Raw genomic sequence first — 11,307 nt, 5'->3', positions numbered from 1 at the left:
ATATTATGATACTCCCATTTTTTTACTTCACTCCCCCATGTAAAGTAATTTTTTTTAATGTTAGTAAACTTCGTTGGAATTAAATTTGTAATATAAACCTTAGAGTTTTTGAAGTTTTGTATTGTTTGCAAATGTTAGGGAAGGCCATGTGAATATGTCAAAAACCTATAGGAGGTGTCTACAATTATGTCTAATTTTATAATTAACCAAAGCAAAAGGCAAGCAAATGCATGTACTATTTTACTTCAAGTAATAGCAAGTTTAATTCAAGTAATAGTAAGTTTTTATACATAAATAGTAATTATTACTGATAACATGGCAAATTTGATTAATAATCAAGATTTACTGATTTATGAGACACGTGTACTATTTTACTTTAAAACTTATCTCAAACTAGTATTAGGAAGTTTATTTGAAATAACGATAAGATGTTTTATCAATAATTAAAGCTTAGTACCTTAGTTAGTAAGTACTGATAATATACTCGTATAATACATGATTATAGGTATAAATTAAAATTTTTTTGTACTTATATATTTTTCAATACTATGAAAAATAGTATGAACTAAACCTACTCTCCAAAAAGTAAATTTCGGATATAGAGTAGTAATTTATTTTTAAAAAAATTAAGTTGCATATTTATTCTAATTATGCATGAAGATACATCGATCGGTGCTCTCTGGATGCGTCCAAACTCTAGTGAATGTCTTTAAACTAAATTCTAATTAAAGTAGTATCCAAGATAAAAAAAAAATACTACTCGTATAAAAAAAATCAATATAATTTCGCTAATAGCAATTAAATTTGAAGTTTTCAAATATGCGTAAATAGTAATTTAGTTTAAAAATATAATTAGTATGAAGAGTATAATTGACATAAATAAGTGTATTCAGTAAGTCAATATTGTAAACCTCCCCTGAGGTTTCTCTTCATTTTGCTTGACATCCCTAAAGTTCTAAAAATATCACTAACCTACCTTACTTTTGTTGTTTGTATAGCAAGATTTTTAAATATCCTAACTACCCTTTGGCTCGCTAGATAGGAATATTCATAAACCACTTTGTTTATTTGAAAAAAACTATCATTATTTACATGGTATTTCTTTTGTATTACTACTACATCATAATGCTACACAATCACGGATAAAACTATAAATTTGAAAAGTAAAAATGAAATTTGAAAACAAATACACTTGAATAGTCATACCTCATTTGATCACAATCACAAAAACTACAAGAAAAACAAAATTCTATTTATTATAATTTGGAATTCATTATTGCATAGTTATCCATTATTCCAGGTTCAAGTGCACAGCAGTTTGCATTGACATTTGCAAGTCTAATTGTATATATGAATTTACCATATATATATATATATATATATACATATATATAGACATACATATGTATATATATAATTATATATTTTGAAAATGTATGTATGTATGCACATTGTAAAAAAAAGTAAGAAACTTAGAGAATGAAAGAAAGATTTAAAATTTAAATATGAGGGTAATATTTGAGAATTCTTCACTTTTGATATTGACATATTAAACTACTATCACGAAAAATGAAATTATACTCAGGGGAGTCCAATGATATTTCAGATAACGTCATCCGAGGCTCTACAAAGTTATCCCATTCACAATATATTTATATAAAGACATACATATCCATATATCTATATATATGTATAAATGTATATTTTTAAAATGTATGTATGTATACACGTTCTAAAAAAGTAGGAAATTTATATGTAAATGAAAAATTTTAAAATTTAAATATGAGAGTATTATTAGATAATTTTTCACCATTGATATTGGCATATTAAACTACTGTCACAAGAAACGAAATTATACTCAATGGAGTCCAATGATATTTCGAAAATATCACTCATCCGAGCTTGTACAAAGTTATCCCATTCACAAAAATATATATATATAGACATACATGCTAGGATATATACAAATATATATTTTTGAAGCATTTATTTCAGCCGCCAACTCCATAACGAATATGTTTTTTGCGGCAATTTCTGTTCATTTTATATGCGTACAGTGTTTACCTTCTCCGTCAAGCTTGGCGTCTTTTTCAATGCCCTTAGTTTTGCTCGCAACCCTCTGCCTTTGGCAGTTGATTATTTTAGGCACTCCACCTTTCCCATTTATGCTTTCAAATCCCCCCAACTTGTCATATGGCCCTTCCACTCAACTTCAACACCCAACGGCTGTTCAAGTTCCAGGTTATAAAATGCCTTTACACGTGCCTATCCAAGACACATTTCCTATCATCTGTGGCCACAATCGCTTGCCTCGTCTTTTTCCTTACCTTTTCACACCTCTTTTTTGACCAATAAATATACCACAACAACATCCGAAAAATAACATCTTCAACAAAGGGACTGTACCAATACCAGAAGATAATAAGATGAACCTGTACAACTAAATAATTTATTAAAGATTCCTAGATGCTAGTGTTCTAAATGAACTACCTTTGGCATGAAAAAGAAAAAAGTAGTCTAAGGTCTAAAACTTTGCTTAATAATGATTTAGATGCCACAAGCACATTGTAAGTCAATCTTGGCACAAAGGTTGCTTTAATATATATTTGAAAGCCTGAGTTAACTTTAATTTTCTGCCAAACTGTGAGGAATTTATTCAACGGCATGCCCTTGTTTTTTAAATAAAACATAGCAGCTATTAGGGAAGATAATTCTGCTTTCCTCGTGCAGAGGAAATTGGGGAAGATATGTTATTGAAAATTTTTTATGTAGTATAATTATGATATTTGAAAAGGTTCAATAGAGGGAAAATTGTATTATACGACACATAACATTTTCAAAGTCATACATAAAATAAACCAGTCATACATAAACTTTCAAATGAACTTAATTGTTAAATCATATATTCGTTTCGTATGCTTATTATACAAAGTCTTTGCATGCCAATCTTTAGACCCCACCACCATTGAAATTTGTTGCAGCAAGTTGCGGTCGTGCTAGCAATCTTGACCTTTTTTTTTTTTTTTTCCAATTTCTGCACATTGTAAATTACAAAATACAAGATATATGGAGTCATTAGCAAATTTAGCCAACAAAGAAAAGCAAACAAAATGGCAGCTAAATAGGACTCATGGTTCCGTCTTTTGAGCGTTGATATTATTTGTGTATGGTAATAAAGTTAAATACTCCGTATCAAAAGATTGAGACCATATGAAAAAGAGATTTTGAATTCAAATTTCTCCTCTCTCTTCTCGATTCTTAAATTCCACCCTTTCCTGCTGTCTTGTATTAAGTTTGTCTTTGTATCCCACGTCGGGAGTTTAATAAAAAAATCTCTCATTATGGTTGTTATAAATATAGTGGGTTTAAGTGAGTTTAAGGGTGCGTTTGATAAAATTGAAGTTTGAAATCTAAAATTTGAATCTATTAAGTTATTGAATTGTTAAGTATTAAATCTAATACATTTAAGTGCATATTATATTCAGTGATAAGTGAATAGTTTATTACTTAGGGTGAGCTTGATAAAACTGAAGTCTGCAATCTGAAGTCTGAATCTATTAAATTATTGAATTGTTAAGTATTAAATCTAATACATTTGACATATTTAGTAATAAGTGAATAGGTTATCACTTAATTTTGGGAGCAAATTTTGTTTAGAAAATTCAGTGCTACTTACTTAATTCAGACGTTCAATTTTTTATTATCAAACAGTCTATATGTGTTAAGATTAACGTTTTAAAACTTGGACCGTTAATTGAACCGGTGAGGTGTTCGGGTCAAGATTCAACCGGTTAGATCGGTTCAACTCTGGTTCAATGATTTTTAAAAAAATAATTTATATAAATATATATGCGCAAAATAAGACATGCAATGGATTGATTTAAAACTTTATATGATGAAAAGTTTAATATTTTCGAATAACTTGGATTTTCAAAAATAATTTTTTTAATTATAAGTTGAAACAAATAAATTTTATCTCAATCTCAATTATATCTACCAAAAAATAATCTTAAATCCAACCAAAAAATACCATAATAGTTTAAAATTATACAAAATTCATGTCTATGGGAATTTAGACATTGTGAATTTAAATCTTAATTACGTTTTTGAGATTTAGAGATTGCAATTAAAAAAAAAAAGTTTTGGAGTTTGAAGGAAGTCAGGAGAATTGAAAATAGAAATGCAAACTTGATAAGAAACAAAAAATGAGATAAAAGTAAGTGGTTGTGGCATTTAATAATTAGTCTTTAGGGTTAAAGAAAAATAATTCTTGTTTTAATTTTTTTCAATTTAATGGATAAAAACAAAATTAAAAGATGGAAGAAATATCAATAAATTAAAACTAAGAAGTTTGATTAAAAAGGGAGTGACAAAATAAAAAGATGAGAGAGAGAGAGAGAGTTGAAGATTAGACATAAAGAGTTCTGAGAGGAAGAGATTTTGTAGGGAAAACGGAGAAAAGAAAGATAGATGTTTGTTTTATATAAATGAGTTATCAAAAAAAAAAAAAAACTAATAGGATGTGATGGTACAATAGTTACTACATTGGTCTTCTATCACAAAGGTTTTGAGTTTGATATTTGGTAGCTGTATTTTGCAAAATTTTAAAAAAAAATCTATATTTTGCAAAACTTAAAAATTTATTGACGGGAAAGTTGAAAAACTGGAAACCATTGGTTTGACCCGGTTCGTCGGTTTTGATGGGTTTGATCGGTTTTCTTACAAAGTCAACTTTAATATAGAATCGGACCGGTGCCATGGTCGGTTCGCGGTTCAATCGATCAAACCGATTGATCCGGTCCAATTTTCAAAACACTGGTTAAGATCTGAATCCATTAAGTTGAAATGTTGAATTGGGTTATCAAATAGAGCCTTAATTTTGGTTGAAAAATTCAGTACCACTTAATTAATTCAAATGTTCAATTTTTTGTTATCAAACGGTCTAAATATATTAAGATCTAAACCCAGTAAGTTTAAGTGTTGAACTGAGTTATCAAATAGAACCTAAGTGTACTAAGGGCACCAATCCAAATTCCGTGTGCACCAGTCCAAAAGAATTTTAGGGAACCTATGCCCCAGTTCAAGAGAAATTTTGGTTAGGCATTAAATCAAAAGAACAAGTTATGGGCCTTTGGGTTATTAGGCATTTTGTGCTATTTAGACTTCTTTGTGTTTTTAGTTTTAAGTACCTATTGGGCCTAGAAATTATTTTTTAGGATTTCGTACTCTTTTTTTGTTATAGTAAATCTGAGACGTAGATTAATTGGACCGAACCACGTAAAATTTTGTTTCTCTCTGTTTGATTTATTTATTTTGTTATTGTCATTATTGAATTTTCAAAAATCATATTATTCTCGTTGGCCAATTTCTTGGGATCAGACCTAACATCTTATTTATTTGATATTGAAAATTAGTATGTCAAGCGTTGACAACAGTTCAATCCATTGCTTGTCGACTTTGATGAGTTGTTATCGAGCATTGATTATTTGCTGAACCTCAGAAGGACGTTTTCTAAAACCCGAGTTCACTGGCAGCAAATGCGTGTTGAACATTGAAAATTGAAAATGTAGAATTGGCACTTTCTCTTTTGAAATTATTTAAAGGCCTTATTTGAACATTGTCAAGAAGACGGATTGATATTAATAATAATTGAAGTATCATTAATATTTTATTCAAATTTGAATTAGTTGTCATATATCTATGGTGATAATATATATTATGTTAATAGATAGAAGATTAATCCCTTATTTATTAGAATAAAGCCAATTAAGTAGTGGGTAGTGGCTTCAATTAACATAAACAACAAAGTGAAGTCACATTGCAGGAACTTCTACAAACTAGACTTATAGCCGTGAATGAAAACATAAAATACTAAACTTGGATGGGAATTTAGCTTAGAATTTGAAGCCACTTTGTTTTAGAAACTGAAGAACCCCAACCATCTTGTCATGTGGAGGGACGACTTCCTTGACCAGAGGTAGCTCAATAAGAGCTTGAATCCATGAGAAAATAAGTGGATTCTTGCCAGGATCTAAAATCTTCACACTAAAGGCCTCTTCTTTTGCCCTGAAGGGACCTAGGACTGAAACCAGCATAACATCTAGGATCCCCAAGTTTTCAGCAGAGATATGATTAGGACTTCCTTCAGGAAAGTAGAATTCCTTGACACCATCTTCCAAATTCCTCAACTTCTCGTGCACTTCTTGAAGGGGTTTCTCATGTGCTTCCTTGTCAGCGTTGAAGAGTTTGAATATGCTCTCTAGCAACTGCACACAGGTTAATTATGCACATTTTAACGAGACAAGAGGAAATTTTGTTGAAACAAAATATAGTCATACCTGTTGGATGTATGCGGCCCAAAAACGAAAATTGGCTCTTTGATATGGCTCCTTAGGCAGGAGTTGAGGTCCAGTTGACCAGACTTCATCAAGATATTCAAGAATAACGAGTGATTCACATACTGGCTTTCCATTATGGACAAGAACGGGGACCTTTTTTTGCACTGGATTGTATTTGAGGAGCTGTGGACTTTTGTTCCTCAAATTTTCTTCCACATACTCAAAGGGTATGCCTTTGATTTTCAGAGCCAATTCTACTCTCTTCACATAAGGGCTTGCCCACATTCCATGCAGAACTACTTTGTTTTCCCCTGATCCCATCTTTCTTTCTCTAGTGCTTTGGCCACGGATCTTGGTATGCTATGTATATATATAGTGGTTCAATAGGTGGTGGAGAAATGTTTCTTAATTTACTTTTTAATGCCCAAGAATAAAGAAATTTGTTAGTCAAAAGCATTATGAAAACATTTAATAGATGGCTAGTCCTATTTTCATTCCAAACCTTGAGCTTGTAAGAATTTTTCTTATTTCTTTTTTTAATAAGTGCCGTTTCGTCCGGCATTGTGTTGATTACAGCATTATTATACACAAATGTAGTGTTAATGTACAAAAATATATGGAATATTTCATCCTTATGACCTGACTTTTTCCCCATTAATAATTACTATTTTATTGTCACCCAAAACGGGCTGGCTAACAATGCATTTCTTCATTGCTTTGCCAGCCAACAGAGAAACCTGGGGAATAGCTGCCCCCACGGTTCCTCCTTTGCTTAAAAGGTCTTTTTTTTTTTTTTTTAAACTAGTTTTTTATTTTATTCATATAATGATAAACAACATACAGAAATTTCCTTCTACATATGTTTAATTTTGCGAAATGAAGGCATTCCTATTCTGTCTAGACGTATTGCCCCACGGGCCAGTCTTGGGAATGTAGAAAAGGTGTCATACATCCTGACATGTTGATGTGGATGAGATACCCCCTCATTGGACAACGCATCAGCAACTGTGTTAGCCTCCCGATAACAATGTGATAAACAAGTCGGGTACTCCAAAAAATGCTGAATCTGCCTGACCTCCCTTGTAATCTGCCATGGACACTGAATTTGACGATGAATAATTCGAACTAAGGCCAATGAGTCCGATTGTATACATATATTCCCAAACCCCCTTTGTATACACGTTTGAAGACCAATGAGAAGTACCCGAACCTCTGCATGGAGACTTGTAGTTTGTCCAAAATAGGCCGAAAAATCAAAAAGGGGGGTTGCAAACGAGTCGAGTCGAGTTTTGAGCTAATCGAGCCGAATCTCGACTAAATTTTATCAAACTCGAGCTCGAGCTCGAAAAAAAATAAAAAATAATTATTTTATTTTTTAAAAAATAAATAAAATAATATTTTTTTCTTAATAAATAATAAAATATTAAGGATATATGCGTAATTTTACTATGAAAATAAAAAATAAAAAAAATATATATAATATACTTAATTTTATTATTAAATAAAAAAAAAAAAAAAAAAAATATATATATATACCCAAACTCGCGAGCCGGCTCGCGAGCTAACGAGCTTAATATTCTAAACTCGAACTCGATTAATATCGAGCTCGACTCGAGCTCGCGAGCGACTTAATTCGTTTGCAGCCCTACGTATAAGTCAAGAAAAGAGGGAGTTTGAACATTTCCTCCCTCTTGGGACTTCACATAATAGGTTGGAGCAAAGAATTTAGACACAAGAACCACTTGAAACTGCCCATTCTGACTTTCTAGTGAAGCTACGGTCTGATCATGCCGCTCACGCGGCACAAGACATATCCTTCGGCTTCTTTCCACTTGACTAGTAAAAGCCTAGTGATATGACATCGGAAGGAGCTAGCAACAACGAATTGCAACTTAGTCTTTTGGTCATTATTTCAATCATACAATCCAGATGGTATTTTATTAGAGCGAGACAGCTAAGACTTGCTGCACCTAGTCAAATCTATACCCTACGGGTTCGTTCAATTGTTTGGTTGGATGCAAAAAGACCAAGTCGTAGTTTTGTACTATATTCCTGGCTCAACCTAGCCAATATGAGGTTCGGAATCATCTTGCTGCCCCAAGGAGTACAAGGGCCACAGTTCAAATTTGAACCAAAACCAGATCGAAATCGCCTCGATGGTTTATTGAACTGGAATTGGAACTGGATTTTGAGAATCGGAATTGAAGTCACAATTGTGACTAAATATTCAAGTTTAGATTCACCAAAATTTTAAATTGGAACCAAAATCGGTGGTTTAAAATTCATTCAAACCGTCTAAAAAAATATTTATCACATAAATTTATTTGACTAGTTTAGAGTTCAATATCAATAATCGGGACTTAAATGCCAATAGTTTCAATTCTAACCCAACAACCCATTGTCCTATTCTATTAGTAAGTTTATACTATATAACTAATCTAAATCTAAGATCAATCTAATTTAATGAACAATGAGATTTTTTTTTTCATAAAATTTGTGTCAAATTTTCTTTTTCCTTACACATGATAATACAATAAAACATTCATTGTCATATTTACTTAGAATCAATTTTATAACAAGTGTTTAAGAATTAAAAGAATTAGAACCGTAATTGAAAGAAAATCGGAACTGGAGGTTCAATAATTGTAACAGTCCCATTTCCATCTTTTAGAAGAACCAGAACTGGATTTTAAAATCACAACTAGCGATTGTGGACCATGGCCATGTCTACCAAGGAGTGCAGTCGAGGTTCTCTCACTAAGTCAATCCCACTTGAATGCTTCAGTTTTGATTTTCCAAGATTGAGTTTAAGGTCCCATACTTCTACGTGTGACCACACATAACGCTGTGCTCCAGGACGCTATTTGAACTCGGATTCGAGCATCTTTTGGTTCTACAAGTTTGCTTGAACTAGACGATTGTTCGAAAGACTATCCTTTTGCAGCTATACTAATTCATATCCTTAAGTGGGAGTGCGTTTGACTGGCTGGAGCAGAATGCATCGGTTCATGTTTTACTTTGGTGAATAAAATCTAAGAAGGGAAAAATGCACTTTTCATCCTTAAAGTTTGGACTGTTGACCAATTTCATCCTCAAAGTTTCACCCAAAACACATTTCATCCTCAAAGTTATGTAATTTTGGTCAATTAAGGATAATTGACGGGAAATAGAGAAATTGGCATTAGACCCAACTGTAAACCCAACAAAAAATGGGTTAAACCGAATGAAGCCTTTTTTTAACGGAACAAAAATTGTTGCAACGGACCAAAACCAACATTCTTCTCCTTCTTCCCTCTGCCTTTCTGCAATCCCAAAATTTTTTTCCCAAAAGCCAAACCTTACACCACCTTGAAGCAATCAAATACTAAATTTCTATACTTTCAAATTCACATAAAGAGAGTTGAGAAGTGACTGAGGGGGATAGAGGGCTTCCAACCATGGAAGATGTGATAGTGGAAGCCCTTCTATCTAATGAACGGGAAGCTCAGATTTTAGCTGCCAGAGAACTTGGTAAACTTGCAACCAAACTAAGACAGAAGTTAGCGGAAAGAGGGATCATTTCTCGGCTCGTTACGATGCTTCGTAAGCAAGTTTGTGAAGCCACTGAAGCGGCACTCTGCTCTGCTTTGTCTAGCTTTTCACAATGAAAGGTATTGTTTGCATCAGTTAAAATTTGCAATTTTTGAAATTGCATCCGAAGGCATTGGCTGTAGAATTGTTCCCCATCTAATTTTGCTATGATTTTGCAGAAACAAGATCCGAATTGCAAATTCTGGTGCCATACCAGTATTGTTGGAGATCATTCACTGCCAAAAAGAGTCATTGATTGAGCTTGCAGCAGCAGCCCTCTTGGTTCTTTCTTCTTGCTCCGCTAACAAGTTAGCAATCGCAGCATCTGGGGCTGTCCGAATCCTGGTTGGATCTCTGAATTTCCAATTGGCAGAAGAACGCGGTTTCCAGAATCTAAGCGTGCAGGCTAAGCTCGATATCATATCCATATTTCACAATCTCTCCACCCACCCATCTATTGTTTTGGGGTGGGGGAGGAAGCGGTGGTTGGGGAAGTGAGAGTGGAAATGGTCAACATGCAAAGGATGGGAATGTGATTGATCACCATAACGGTACGAGTTCTGGAAGTAAATGGCAATCAGGTTGCGCACTATGGAGGTAGTGGAGGAGAAGGAGGGGGTGGTGGCAACGGTGGTGGTGGTGGCAGTGGAGGTGGAGGTGGAGGCGGTGGAAGTGGTAGTGGAGGTGGAGAGAGAGGTGGTGGAAGGAGGAAAATGAGAGGAAAACATACATGAGGTAGAAGGAGAGATAGTGGTGGCAGAGGTGCTGGCAGTGGTGGCGGTGGAGATGGACGTGGAGGTGCGGGTGGGGGTGGGGGTGGAGGAGGAGGCGGTGGTGGTGGAAATGGTGGAGGCCATGGTTGGGGAAGTGGGAGTGGTGGTGGTGACGGTGGCAGTAGTGGAGGAGGAGGAGGTGGTGGTGGTGGTGGAGGGGGTGAAGGAGACGGTTGGGGATAGGGAGGTGGAGGAGGAAGAAACCAAGGTGGGCGTTAGGGATGGGGATGTGGTGGAAATCAACCTCCACCAAGTAAATGAGCCCTAAAACTGGATTTGGCATTTGCAAGCGCCTAAGAAATCCAGAGATTGGGAAAAAAATTTTGGGGTTGCAAAAAGGCAGAGGGAAGAAGGAGAAGAATGTTGGTTTTTGTCCGTTGCAACAATTTTTGTTCCGTTAAAAAATTGCTCCATTCGGTTAAATCCATTTTTTTTTGGGTTTACAGTTGGGTCTAACACCAATTTCTTCATTTCCCGTCAATTGTCCTTAATTGGCCAAAATTACGTAACTTTGAGGATGAAATGTGTTTTGGGTGAAACTTTGAAAATGAAATTAGTCAACAGCCCAAACTTTGAGGATGAAAAGTACATTTTTCCCAATCTAAGAAACCACTGGGCTTTGGTCC

The 11,307-nt window shown here is 34.0% G+C and overlaps 2 protein-coding genes across 2 annotated transcripts; one reads left to right on the top strand and one right to left on the bottom strand.

Annotated features, from left to right (window-relative positions):
* Positions 1–5,771: 5,771 nt before the first annotated feature.
* Positions 5,772–6,662, bottom strand: LOC113740167 (glutathione S-transferase U9-like). The gene is made up of 2 exons (XM_027267688.2): positions 6,339–6,662; positions 5,772–6,266 (listed from the first exon to the last, which is right to left on the bottom strand). The coding sequence occupies exons 1-2, from the start codon at positions 6,657–6,659 to the stop codon at positions 5,895–5,897; spliced, it is 693 nt and encodes a 230-aa protein (XP_027123489.1). The 5' UTR covers positions 6,660–6,662; the 3' UTR covers positions 5,772–5,894.
* A 3,113-nt stretch (positions 6,663–9,775) lies between these two features.
* Positions 9,776–10,625, top strand: LOC113739305 (uncharacterized). Its single transcript, XM_072045008.1, has 3 exons — positions 9,776–9,966; positions 10,088–10,402; positions 10,490–10,625. The coding sequence occupies exons 1-3, from the start codon at positions 9,776–9,778 to the stop codon at positions 10,623–10,625; spliced, it is 642 nt and encodes a 213-aa protein (XP_071901109.1).
* The last annotated feature ends 682 nt before the right edge of the window (positions 10,626–11,307 follow it).

This window comes from Coffea arabica, chromosome 4c (genome assembly GCF_036785885.1).
Source record: "Coffea arabica cultivar ET-39 chromosome 4c, Coffea Arabica ET-39 HiFi, whole genome shotgun sequence".
In the NCBI taxonomy this organism is placed as follows: domain Eukaryota; kingdom Viridiplantae; phylum Streptophyta; class Magnoliopsida; order Gentianales; family Rubiaceae; genus Coffea; species Coffea arabica.
The sequence above is the reverse complement of the archived record's forward strand: the minus strand, read 5'-3'. Positions and strand labels throughout refer to the sequence as shown.